Genomic DNA, 13,266 nt, shown 5'->3' on the forward strand with positions numbered 1-13,266 from the left:
GAGACAGAGCGCAAACGGCGGGCAGGCGGGGGGGAGGGGCAGCAGAGACAGAGGAGGAGGCAGAATCCGCAGCAGGTTCCAGCCTGGAGCTGTCAGCAGAGCCCAGCGTGGGGCTCAAACCCATGAACTGTGAGACCATCACTTGAGCCAAAGTCGGACACTTAACTAACTGAGCCCCCCAGGCACCCCTTTTTTAAAAAGGTTTTTAATGTTTTTATTTATAAAATTTCTTTACACTTGACTTAAATCCTGGCAGAGACATCTCCAAACAGTGAAACAAATTTACCCCCAAGGAGCAATGGGGAAAAAAGTGTTATTTTAAATGTTTTTTTTTTTTTTAACATTTATTTATTTTTGAGAGAGCATGAGCAAGGGAGGGGCAGAGAGAGAGGGAGACACAGAATCAGAAGCAGCCTCCAGGGTCTGAGCTGTCAGCACAGAGCCCAACTCGGGGCTCGAACCCAACGAACCGTGGGATCGTGACCTGAGCAGAAGTCGGATGCTCAACCGAATGAGCCACCCAGGAGCCCCAAAAAGGTGTTATTCTAAAGCAGGACCCTCTTTATACCCCTAGCAGCCACATGACTGACTAAAATGGCTAAAAGTTACAAATGAGTAATTAAAGGCAAAATCTGCCCCCAAGCCAAGGGAACCACCCTTTACCTCTGGTAAAAACTAAGGCAAACAGTTCTTCAATATTCCCTCACTTTATTAAGTGTAACAGGGTACTTATATATCTAAACATTTACTGTAAGTTTTCAGTGACATTTAAACTCTGAATTACCTTTCCATAATTAAGTTTCTTTAGGCACATTGGTTTGTATTTTATAGAAAACACGCATCTTTAGGTCACAAATAGGAAGGAGTATACTTTGCAAATGTTACAAAGATGATTCCAAATCTCTCCTGAACTGCAACCACTCATTTAAGTATTTAATGAAAATAGAGCTCCCAAACAACTGTTTAAACATAACACTGAGAGATTCTGCTGATTAAGAAATCCCTGAAAGAGTAGTAAGCCGTGATTACTGGAAAGCTCAGAATACTAGCAAGGCTTAATTGCAAAGTATTGAACAGAAGGCCACAAATTGTCTTTTCCTAAGAGGAGACAGGAACTAAGGATGTCAGTTAGTAATGCATTGGAATGGCATTGCCTAGTGCGAGTGTTGCGCAGAAACTCCAGGTCACCTCTCCTTTATTATTTTGGATAAGCTTCCACTATCATCGCATGGCCCTGTAAAGGAGAAAAAAAAAGAGCTCCATTAGAGCAACGGAAGGCAATGAATCCAGCCAGTCCTGAGGCAAAAGGGAACAATGGGAAAAGTACGGGCTTTGGAGTCCGATCCTGGGCCTGCCTTTCAAACACTGTGTGATCTTGTGTGTGTATGGGCAAGGGGAGTGTTGCCACTGGCATCTAGTGGGTAGAGATCCCGCTAAACATCCTACAACACGGAACACAACCCCCCCATAACAAATAATTATCTGGCCCCAAATGTTAATAGAGACGACGCTGAGACACTCTACTCTATATCCACAATGCGGGATTCCTCCTCTGGTCTCCCAGTCACATTTGTATCACTTATTTGGCTCTTGATGAAACAATGCCAAGTTTAATCTACTTTTTAATCATCTCCTCTCGCCTTCACCAGACTGTAAACTTCTAGAAGAAAGGTACCGGGTGGTATTCTTCATTCATCCACAAAAGCATCCCGTATTGGGTTTTACTCTGTGTGCTAGGTGAACAACCAGGGAGCACACACTAGAAACCACAAGACACTAACCCACGTGGGCTGCCCACTCCACACGATACTGTGCCCTCGTTATCTCCCTCAGTTAAGCCTGGCACAGAAAGATGGGAGGGGGGGCTCCAGTCCTGACTATGGTTTCCTCTGGACAAAGGTACACAGACTGAAAAGTGCTTTTCATCATGAAGTCTGAAATACTCTAGCCTACAAATAACTGACCCTTTGTTTCTTCAGTTTCTGAGACAGGTCATAAATAAAGGCTTTTAAATGCAAGATGTTTAAACTTTTATATAGCTTATTATTTATCTTGATCAGCAACAGAAAGTTTCTGTAATCTGGAAGAAAACCAGATCTGTTTCCCTCAGGACTGGGGACAAAAAGACTACAATCAGCCCTCCTTTTGGATTTTAGTCCCAGAGTGAAATGCCATATGTAGCAGGTAGGAAGTTGTGTCTGTAATGCAAGAAAGGCCAGTGAGAGAAATCTGTAGAATAACAAATTCCCCCCAAATAAACAGCAATGTTATCCAGCAGTAAATTAATTTTCCAATTAAGGTATAATTCAGTTTTCAGGAAAGATAATTTACTTTTCGGAGAGATTTTATAAATATGACCTCAGGGTGACTAGATAAATGAGTAAAATTTTATCTAAAAAAAAATTTTTTTTAAGTTTAAGACAGAGACAGTGCAACTGGGGGAGGAGCAGAGAGAGAAGTAGAGAGAGAATCCCTCTTCGCACTCAGCACAGAGGCCGATGTGGGGCTTGAACCCCCGAAACCATGAGATCATGACCTGAGCTGAAACCAAGAGTCAGACGCTTAACCGACTGAACCACTCAGGTGCCCCAGCTCTAATTTTTTTCTACACGCTTTTTGTATATAGAAACATAATGAGGATGTGTTCCTTTTAAAATTAAAAAATATATATAAACATTATTTTAGGAATAGAAATAGCTCGAGTTTAAAAACTATCTTCCTTCCAAAGTACTATCAAGAATTAAAGTTGTACCCTCCTCCCTCAAAATAGGCTGCTTTTTTTTAGTTGTCTGTCATCAGAAATACTGCTCTAAGGATGTTTCAAAGTGAACCAAATGAAACGTGTTTGGAATGAGCTGGTTTGGTTTCCAAGAAAATGACTTTCCAGAAGCACCTTGGAAGCTGCTGTGACATACCTGCCCTCCAGCGGCACAGGCAGCCACCAAGCCATACTGGCCTCCCTCCTTCCGTAATCTGTTGGCAGCTGCCATGACCAACCGGCAGCCAGTAGCTCCAAATGGGTGTCCCAGGGACAGCGATCCACCCCAGTTGTTAAACTTCTCCAAAGGAGGTGACCCAACCTGGCTCCCACAAAAACAGACACAAATATAATGATGAGTTTACTTAAGATTAAGAATCAGGCCAAACTCCTAGCAAGAGGAAGGTAACAGAGATGGAGAAAATGACTAACTTGAGACACGTCACGTATTACTTTATCGTAAAGAAAGAAATTCTAGGTCAATTCTGAAAGCCACTGTCTATTTACCTTCACCTAACACCAGAACTGGAAGAACAAAAGACAATATAGAATTTTACTTTCATTTTTTCTAAAGATTTCCAGGAACTATTTTCCAACTAAGAAATAAATACATTTAATAAAATAAAAAATTCTTCATAAAAAGGAATTGCTTTCCCCTTCATATTCTTATTAACAGCCCAAATATTACTGTGCTTTGGAAATTCAAGCATACTTTTAATCACTTACCTTGGTTTTTCTACCCATGTAATTTTGTGCAAACCAATCAGAATCCATGGCTTTAAAATTAGCCAAAATCTGACCCTACAAGGGAAAGGACCTTGTTATTAATGTCCCTTGACATTAAAGTTGAGCAAATCTTTACATCAGTTTCAGTGAAATCTTCCTAAGGAAACATCTGCTTCTTTTGAAGGGCCTCTAAGAGATCACAGCAAAAGGTATGTCTTCAAAACTGCACGACTGGATTGCCCCCACTTAACACCCCTTCCAACAGCATAGGTCAGTATTTCAAATATAAAGCTCTACTTGTGTTTTATAACACTATCATAAAACACACTTGGATCTCCCCAACACAATACATTTTTTATGATTACAGTCCTTTGATATGTATCTTTTAAGTGACTTACTGAGAATGCTTCATGAAATTCAAAAGCATCGATATCAGTCATTGTTAATCCTGCCCTTTCCAGAACTTTTGGAGTAGCGTAAGTTGGTCTAAAAAGAAAAAATAAGTAATGTGTGAAAACTTTAATTTTTAACCTAAGAACTCCTTATTCTCCAAGGTCAGTTTTACATAAGGTATTGTAATGCCCTCCACTCATTCACTGCTTCTGTACAGATATTAAGTACTGGGGACACAATAGTGAACTAAACAGACATAGCCTCTGTCCTTACAAAGTTCACATTCTAGAGTCAGGGATATAGCTAATAAACAAACTATGAAAGAGAAGGGCAAACAAATAATGTGAAAAATTAAAAAAACACAGAGCTGTGAGGGATGGGAAGACAGTCTAAACACTAGGAGGCTTTCATAAAAGGCCATTATAAAGACTATGTAGCAATATGAAAAAATGCTTATGACACCTTAATGAAAAAAGAATACATTATATATGTAGAAATGTATACAAAAAAGAGGAAAAAAAATCCAAAACTGTAAAATAATATACCAACATAAAGGATTATGAATCCAACACACAAAACAATTATGAACTCAGAACTTAATGTACTTTAAAATCTATATAATAAATGTGGGTAATCAAATACTTCTAATGATAATCCTAGGATATTTCTACACTGTTACCTACCCAAGTAAAAGTTGATCTTTTGGATCCTGAGACACATACACAAAATCCCTAGGTAAAAAACAGAGGGGTTAGCTCCAGTAATAAAATAAAGAAACCGAGGCGGCCATTTATTTGAACATTTACTTTACCTCAAATATGCCTTTGGCTTATAACCCATGGCCAGAGCTTTCTCCTCTGCCATTATCAGCATTGCAGATGCACCATCAGTCTGAAATGTTAAGCAGAACAATAACGTTAAATTCTTCAGCCTTTCTGGTAGTCTCTGTACAACCATTTTCTATGTAGTGTTCCTGAATCTATCAACTAATTACACTGTATACAGAGATTTTATAAAACAAAACTATTTTCATTTTATCCATAATTAATGGGTGACCCAAATACACACACTGACCCATTGTTTTAAGGAAGAGGGTAGAAAAACCTGTCAAAAAGCACCATCATTATCAAAATGGACAAAGAATAGGTAACATTAGAAGTATGTATTCATAATAAACTTAAGCCAAAAGAGTTTTGCTTTTGACAGAATATGAGAAATCTTATGAATTAAAATAGTCTCTCATTTACTTACTTATTTTTACATTTTATGGACTGTTTCTGAACTTGTTTCCTGCCTGTGGAAGGAAACACAGGCTTCGAGGTGATATGAAAGAAACAGGCAGGCAGCTGAGAACATTAGAACCATGGTCTTTCCTCTCTGGACACACCCCATATACTTCTTACCAACTGAGAAATCAAGTTGAGAGACAAAGAGCTACCACTGAAAAAAAGCCTTATACCATGACTAAAAGAAAGCTCAAAAAAAAAAAAAAAAAAAATCCAGGGGCACCTAGGTGGTTCAGTCGTTTAAGTGTTCAACTTGAGCTCAGGTCATGATCTCATGGTTCATGAGTTTGAGCCCCACGTTGGGCTCTGTGCTGACAGCTGGAGCCTGCTTCGGATTCTGTGTCTCCCTTTCTCTTTGTCCCTCCCCTGCTCGCCCTCTTTCTCTCAGAAATAAACATTAAAAAGAAAAAAAAATCCAAAACCCACTACTTTGGAGTTTGCAACATAAGAACAATTTCTACCACATTCTATGATATTATTTTAACTTAGTAACCCTGAAGTCACGATGGAGCTACCTTACCACCAACAGAGGAGCCATAAGGTCTGGAAACAGCGGTGACCATACATAATAATGGTTTATGGACATTACATTAATATGTTCAATGTGCCATTGTGCAAAGTTACAATGAATGTGGTGCATCAACACATCGCCCAAAACCCACCTATCTGTGATGTGCTGCCTCTGATGATTTGCATTTCTGACTTCCAATGACTAAACCTGCCCCTTTAGCACACACCAGAAGTAATCAAGGAAGTTCAGATCTGGCAAGAGTATAGCCCACCCCATGTGGCCCTATCATTCAATTTGGTTGTGGAAATGATTATCTAACCAGTCCTTCACCGCTCACGCCTAACAAGATGGTGGCGTACCATCCTGCTGGAACCATTCCAGGCACCCCTCCCCTAGCCCAAGAGTGGGCGTTAAGTAGTCACTTAACAAGGTCAAACATGTCAACATGTACCCAGGTTTCCGGACATCACGTGCAGGTAAGGAAGATACGTTGTAAAAGAAATGCTGACCAGCTAGACTCTATCCAGAGGACTATACCCCAAGGTGGTAGGAGAAAAGAAACCACATCTTATGAGCAGAAACAGAATCAAAGGGATGTTTAGTTAAGGAGGAGCCAAAAAACAAGGAAGGATATGAAGCTATATGCTGATAAATAAAACCACCACCCCAAGAAATGAGGGTAGATATACTTATTCTACGTTTTATAGGAAAACGCTTATAGAAATTGCTTATAGTAATGTAATTGGGGGCCAGTACAGAGCAACATTTTCTAACAAGGGGAGCTAAAAGATAACTTGTCACACTCTCTGCCTACTTTCCACATCTCATACAACTCCTCAAATTCACATCCTATGCTCCAACCAAGCTTTCCCCCAAAGAAACCCTTGCTCTCATACCTCTTTGCTGTTCCCCTTGCCTAGAATGCATTTATTACACTTCTTGAACTGGCTTGTACCCTTCCTTCAAGATTTGCTGCTCAGATGCTACGTCCTCTACGGAGCCTCTCTGACTCCTCCCGTGCGCGTCTTCTCTGTTAGCCTGCGCTTACAACCTCCATCGCATCTTCTCCTGGCATTATCATCACTGGCCTTTCTACCCCCAGTGCTTAGGAGAGCTAATCAGAGTTTTCTGACTGGTTAAATGCCTGAAGTGAACAGCTTTTTGTATCAGAATCGTGGCTAGATTAGGTGACTCTGAAGGCCTTCAAACTAGGCTTCTTTCTGTTTTTTTAATAACCCCATTTTAATATTTTTATAATGAATAACTAGATGTTTACGCCTCTATTTATAATACATATAAATAGATCTATTGTAGGCTTTTCTACTGAAAGGCCACAGATATAAAAGTCACTAGTAAACACATAGAGCACACATAGTTACCAGGAAAGAAGAATTTGCAGCCGTCACTGTGCCATAGGGCTTGATGAATGCAGGTTTTAGTTTGGCCATCTGCTCCAGAGACGAAGGACGAATGCCATTATCTTTAATAACTGTATCTTTTCCTAAAAAAAAACATGAACTTTTTAACTCTAAAGAAGTACAAGCTTTATATATCTTCTCCAGAGAAATATGTTTTAAAAACTGTAAGAACAAGTGAAATGTAAACCATAGCTATTTACCAAAAAGAAAATCTTCTACAGTTATTAAGATGTCATCGAATCTTAATCAATACTTTATTTTAGATTTTTTTTTTTAAGTAATCTTTACCCCTAACATGGGGCTTGAACCTACAACCCTGAGATCAAGAGTCGCATGCTCTACCAACTGAGCCAGTCAGGCACCCCTGAACTATATTTTTAAGACATCTGGGAAATAATCTAAATGATCTAACAAAAGGACACCCTACTTTCTTTCTTTTTTTTTTTTTTAAATGTTCATTTATTTTTGAGAGAGACAGAGCATGAGCGGGAAAGGGGCAGAGAGAGGGAGACACAGAATCGGAAGCAGGCTCCAGGCTCTGAGCTGTCAGCACAGAGCCCGATGCGGGGCTCGAACTCACGAACCGTGAGATCATGACCTGAGCTGAAGTTGGACGTTTAACTGACTGAGCCACCCAGGCGCCCAGGACACCCTACTTTCTTAAGGTATTTATTCACATTTGGCTATTCTTCTATTCAGAAATCACATGAATGAAGAATTTTTAAATGGGCATCTACATAAAAACTAAAATACAGCAGGAAGACCTAAAAGCAGACTCATGAAAACTTCTCTTTAAAATGTTGTGGGGCACCTGGGTGGCTCAATTGGTTAAATGTCTGACTCTTGGGTTCGGCTCAGGTCATGCTCACGGTTGTGAGATCAAGCCCCACCCCTTGCACTCTTCTGCACTGGCAGTGCAGAGCCTGCTTGGGATTCACTGTCTCCTTCCCTCCCCCCTCTCTCTCCCCCTCCGCCCCCACCCCCACTTGTGCATATGCTCTCTGTCAAAATAAATAAACATAAAAAAAAAAAATATTTAATAATATTAAAAAAAATATTACAACAGAAATCGAACCTTGAGTCCATGTTTAAAAGTGAGTGTTCTGGAAACAGAACCAACTACTTACTGAGAAGTCATTTGGGGCTTTTGGAGTTTCAGAAGCGATTCAGAACTCTCAGAACTCCCTAACAGGTGGCATGAAGCATCCTCCTTTATAAAGCTGAGGAAACCATTTTACCTGGTACTTTGAAGGGCACAACATCAGACAGGAGTCCTTCATCCTGGGCCTTCTTGGCCAGGCTGTGAGAGCGCAGCGCGTACTCATCCTGGTCCAGTCGAGAAACAGCAAAGGCAGCGGCCAGTCGGTCTGCAGAGTGGCCCATGGTCTCACTGGTGGAGAACTCGGCCACCGAAGGGAGCTGGGGAAGGGAACGTACAGGATCAGGTACGCTGTCAACAGGTGTTATACCATGCCCAGGGTTATCTGGGAAAGTCAAGACCAAGACAGGAGAAGCTTTTTGTGAGCAGGGCGTCTCTCAGGAGGGCTTACAAATTCAAATTTTCTAAGCACCATCTTTTTTCCCCATCTTGAGCAAATAATTAACCTTTCCCTGTAACTAATAGAATCTACAAATGAGCATAACCGACTGTATAACTAATTATGTATCTTTGCAGTGGGATGCTTTGGAAACACAGGTCTTTACATAAGAGGTCCCAAGTCTTACCTCGGGTGACAGGTAATTCAATCTGAATTTAGAGATTAAAGACAGTCGCTGACCCAGAGTCTTGGCCTTATTGAGATCAAGCAACATCTTCCTCATTTTCCTTGAATGACGAATAGGGACATCAGACATTAACTCTACACCACCTGCCACGACCACATCGCACTGCCCAGAGGCGATCAAGCCAACACCTACAGGGCACAGGTTACAGGAACATGAACATCTTTTGCAGAAATTAACAGACCACTGATAATTGAAGCTTCTTGATTAAATTCCTGTTGTATGACAGTTATCAGCATTCTATAACATGTGTAATTACGCTTTTAACTTTTTCAGAGGGATTAAGATAATTTTTTTGAATGACTAAAACTATATTCAATGCACTAGAGAAAAACAAGTTTCATTCAGTCCATATGGACAACAGCTTCTGGAAATATCCACCGGACCAACCCTCAAATCAGTCTAAACCAGAACATTCTGCATATTTTACAAACTCCCAGCTTTAGTTTTCAGAAAGATTTTTATCCCTACAACAGGAATTTTTACTACAAGCTAGAGAAAGTCTAACTTTTGAAGATGTAAGGCAGCCCCTGCTCCTCTTTCTGGCCACTGGCGAGTATTTTGTTGCTCTATCTGGAAGTTGTCACATGCTTCATAGAGTGGTGAATGTCCCCAATCACGGCCTGTGGCATCATTTTCTGCCACTCATGAGGCAGGCTGCAACCTGGCCTTGATGTTACTAAAAGAGCACAGTCATCTTTCAGGTTTCGGTCTTTTCACAACAGGCACTGCCACTGCAAAACGTCCCACTATTTTGTTAGAGTTTGTCAGGAGAATTTGTAACTAATTATTAAAATTCCACAGGTGTGGGGAGAAAGCAGAGGAAAGAGTCTGTACTTCTTACACAGTGATTTATCACTTGGGCCACAACCTTCATGGGGGTGTATTAGACTCCCCTAACTTAACCATTTTTTTTCTAATTTTTTTTTTTTATGTTTATTTATTTTTGAGAGGAGAGGGGAGCAGAGAGAGAGAGAGAGAGAGAGAGAGAGAGAGAGAGAGAAGAGAGAGAGGGAGACAAAGAATCCGAAGCAGGCTGCAGGCTCTGAGCTGTCAGCACAGAGCCCAATGCGAGGCCTGAACCCATGGACCGTGAGATCATGACCTGAGCCAAAGTCAGATGCTTAACTGACTGAGCCACCCAGCCGCCCTGGGATTCACCTGACTTTAAAACCCAACAGGTTATAAATTATTCATGGCTCAAATTCAGAAGCACCCTCCTAGAGACATACTTCTCCAGCTGATAATCCCTGCTGTGGCCAGCCACATTACTAATGGAGAAACTACATGAATGGTTGTGTCCCTCAGGCATAGACAGCAAGAAAAGATGAGAACTACTTCAAAAATCGAAAATGTTAAATATGACCTTATTTTTGAAAAACGACACAAATTCAGAGATCTCTGCTGATCATATACTTTGGTTGAGAGTACTTTTTTTTTATGATCGTATAAACGACCAAGGAAAATTAACATGTACCTTCTGCTTTCAAGTAAACATACCTGTGGTCATGGCTTGGTTGGCAGAGATGCAAGCCATGGTGACAGTGTGAGCAGGAGTCTTGTCAGAGAAGCCAGCTCCCAGGGCAGCCTTCAGGAAATACAGGAACGAAACGGTCACTTCTAAAGGAAGCGTTATGTGGAAATGATGTCATGTGAGCACCACTTCTCCGTGTGGTGAATCAGGAAAGGGTTTGAGGTTAATACTCTACAGAGTAACATTCAGAATGAAATTAGGCCCATCATGGAAATGGCCCACTCATTTTTCATCTAGCCATTAACCGACAAGCGCTCTACGAAATTCTTGGTAGCCGGTTTCCAGTGTGGTGAACAGGCTATAGGTCACCTAATTCCTTAGCAATGCTGTGCTCTGGGACTTCGAGAATATCAATACATAACTGGATTTTAATCTAAATTTCCAAATAGCCTTGAAGTAAACCTTTTAAATCCACCTGGTGGAAGGATGAAATAGGTCATGGAGTAAGATCCTCACGATCTGTGTTCCTGCACTTGAAAGGCTTGGTGGCAAAGCAAAAGTTACCAAAGCAGAAAGTGATTTCTAAAGAACCAACCACTCCCCTAACAGCCTTCCCACTCAGGTCCCTGCCTGCTCTCCACTCATTCCTCCCACTGCTAATCCGTCTCTCTTTGTGACTGCCACAGAATTCAGACAGCACCCTGAAGACCCAAAGCAAAGGCAACTTGGAAAACTTGCCATTAAGGAGGAGTTCAAGTTGATGAAAGAAACTTTGCAAAAGTGCCTAAGCCCCAAGTAAGCATCTTTGAAATAAGGTCAGACCAGCTAACCAACTGGAAAAAGACAAACCTGTCCAGGATGATGACACAATAGTTGCTTCAAAAGAGAACAATTTGAGGGGTCTTGACAAGAACTGAGGCCCTCCAGGGGCGCCTGGGTGGCTCAGTCGGTTGTGCATCGAACTTCAGCTCAGGTCATGATCTCACGGTTTCTGAGTTCGAGCCCCGCGTCGGGCTCTGTGCTGACAGCTGGGAGCCTGGAGCCTGCTTCGGATTCTGTGTCTCCCTCTCTCTCTGCCCCTCCCCTGCTTGTGCTCTGTCTCTCTCTGTCTCTCAAAACTGAATAAATGTAAAAAAATTAAAAAAAAAAAAGAACTGAGGCCCTACATTAATCTTGCAAAATGGCCTCTATCTCTATCACTAAGGCACAGTAAACGTTACACATAACATGAAGACACCTATTATTTTATTGTAATACTTATTGGGGAAAATAATGCTGCCAAAAAAAATCATTCCATTTTTGCTTAAGAATTAATGCATAGATACAATAACAAAATATTTCATAACATTAAAGTTACGTTTTAAAAATAATGCTCTCACTATCCCCCCACCAGCCACCACCACCACTATTTATGAGATTCTGGTTCCCATGAGGGGAATTCTTTTTTAGTGGCCCTTTTCTGAAACTACTTAACTATGCTCAGAATACAAGATCTCCTGTAATTTGGTAAAATAAACCTGTTTCCAAAGTCTAGATGAAGGAGGCTGAATGTTTCTTAAATAAGTTTTACTTTTTTAAAGTTTATTGAGAGAGAGAGAGAGAGAGCCCACGCGTGGGAGCGCCTGAGGACGCATGAGAGTGGGGGAGGGGCAGAGAAAGAATCTCAAGCAGGCTCCACACTGTCAGTGTGGAGCCCGACATGGGGCTCAAACTCAAAACACCGTGAGATCATGACCTGAGCTGAAACCAAGAGCCGGCCGCTTAACCAACTGAGCCACCCAGGCGCCCCGCTTTTATATTTACACTACCCATGTATCATCATCTGTAGAAACAGAAGTACGCCATAGTACATACTACATACAGTATAACCTTATTCTGGTCTTTTCAGGTAGACTTGATACTCAGTGCCCAACCTACTCTGCTGAAAACTACACCCTGGCAACGGCACGTCAGCCTCTCAATGCAGACCGATTCAAAAAAGGAAGAAAGAAGCAAATCTCCAGGGGCCGGGGGAGGAGAGCACACCAGTGGGGCAAGTGTAAAGGGCACTCAGGTCGTATGGCCCGATCCTCATAAGGTCCTTTCTAGCACGTATCCCACCCTTGGCCCCAGGTGACTCTCAGCCCTGAAAGAGCTTTAAATAGAAGTGGTTTCTGGGGAACCTTGTCCACATGCTTCTATTTAAAGCTTGAACAGCTCTCAAGGCACGCTTAGGCTCTAGACAGCACACTAAGGGAAAAGGAGGAAGACGCCTCTTAGTCAAGGAGGAGAGCAGGGAAATCTGCAGAGGCCTTTCAGTAAAGTCAGGTTCATGGGAACTCAGCAACACAAGTCTTTAACATTTCCTATAAACATGACGAATACAGACAACAGGTCCTTCAAAAGCTCTCTAGTTGGAAGGTACATTAGCTTTTAGGTTACAATACAACTACGGAGAGACATCCTCATAACATCCTCCCCCAGGGCAACCTTCCCCTGGAGTGAATGCCCCTGGTACTGGTACAGGGCAGGGAGAGGCAACTACCACACGTCAATTCGTAGCTGCGATTTGCACATGGATGTAAAATTTTCTGACAGAATTTAGGGAAAAACATTATGGCTTTAAGTATTAGAATGGAAATACTGAAAAAACTGAAACACTTGGTAGTTTTCAAGTGCTCTTATAAGAGCCACTTTGCTTTTTGCAGAATATAAAAGTTGCAAATGTATTATGACTAGCTTGATGCAGTTGTAAAATTGTCATATTCGACCCAGTCAGAAACGTGAAAGCCCAGGGAAAAACCAAAAAAATCAGGACGGGAAAAAAACCATTTTCTGTTCATAATTTTTTTTCTGCCTCCCTAACATCCTACAGTCGATTCTATGGGCTTAAGTAACACCAGATGTTCAGCAATATTAGCATTTACTGGCAGGTAAAA

The 13,266-nt window shown here is 41.4% G+C and overlaps 1 protein-coding gene across 1 annotated transcript in view; it reads right to left on the reverse strand.

Annotated features, from left to right (window-relative positions):
* Window positions 1-691: 691 nt before the first annotated feature.
* The window catches only part of HADHB (hydroxyacyl-CoA dehydrogenase trifunctional multienzyme complex subunit beta), a 39,828-nt gene continuing 27,253 nt past the window's right edge, over window positions 692-13,266 (reverse strand). Inside the window, exons 7-16 of the mRNA XM_007088926.3 lie at window positions 10,375-10,462; window positions 8,818-9,005; window positions 8,331-8,511; window positions 7,054-7,175; window positions 4,689-4,768; window positions 4,561-4,608; window positions 3,883-3,970; window positions 3,485-3,559; window positions 2,916-3,080; window positions 692-1,234 (exon numbers count right to left, since the gene is read on the reverse strand). Coding sequence (XP_007088988.2) covers window positions 1,199-1,234; window positions 2,916-3,080; window positions 3,485-3,559; window positions 3,883-3,970; window positions 4,561-4,608; window positions 4,689-4,768; window positions 7,054-7,175; window positions 8,331-8,511; window positions 8,818-9,005; window positions 10,375-10,462 — 1,071 coding nt within the window. The 3' untranslated portion in view covers window positions 692-1,198. The remainder of the gene's footprint in view (window positions 1,235-2,915; window positions 3,081-3,484; window positions 3,560-3,882; window positions 3,971-4,560; window positions 4,609-4,688; window positions 4,769-7,053; window positions 7,176-8,330; window positions 8,512-8,817; window positions 9,006-10,374; window positions 10,463-13,266) is intronic.

The sequence above is a fragment of the Panthera tigris genome, chromosome A3, assembly GCF_018350195.1.
Source record: "Panthera tigris isolate Pti1 chromosome A3, P.tigris_Pti1_mat1.1, whole genome shotgun sequence".
NCBI classification, from domain to species: domain Eukaryota; kingdom Metazoa; phylum Chordata; class Mammalia; order Carnivora; family Felidae; genus Panthera; species Panthera tigris.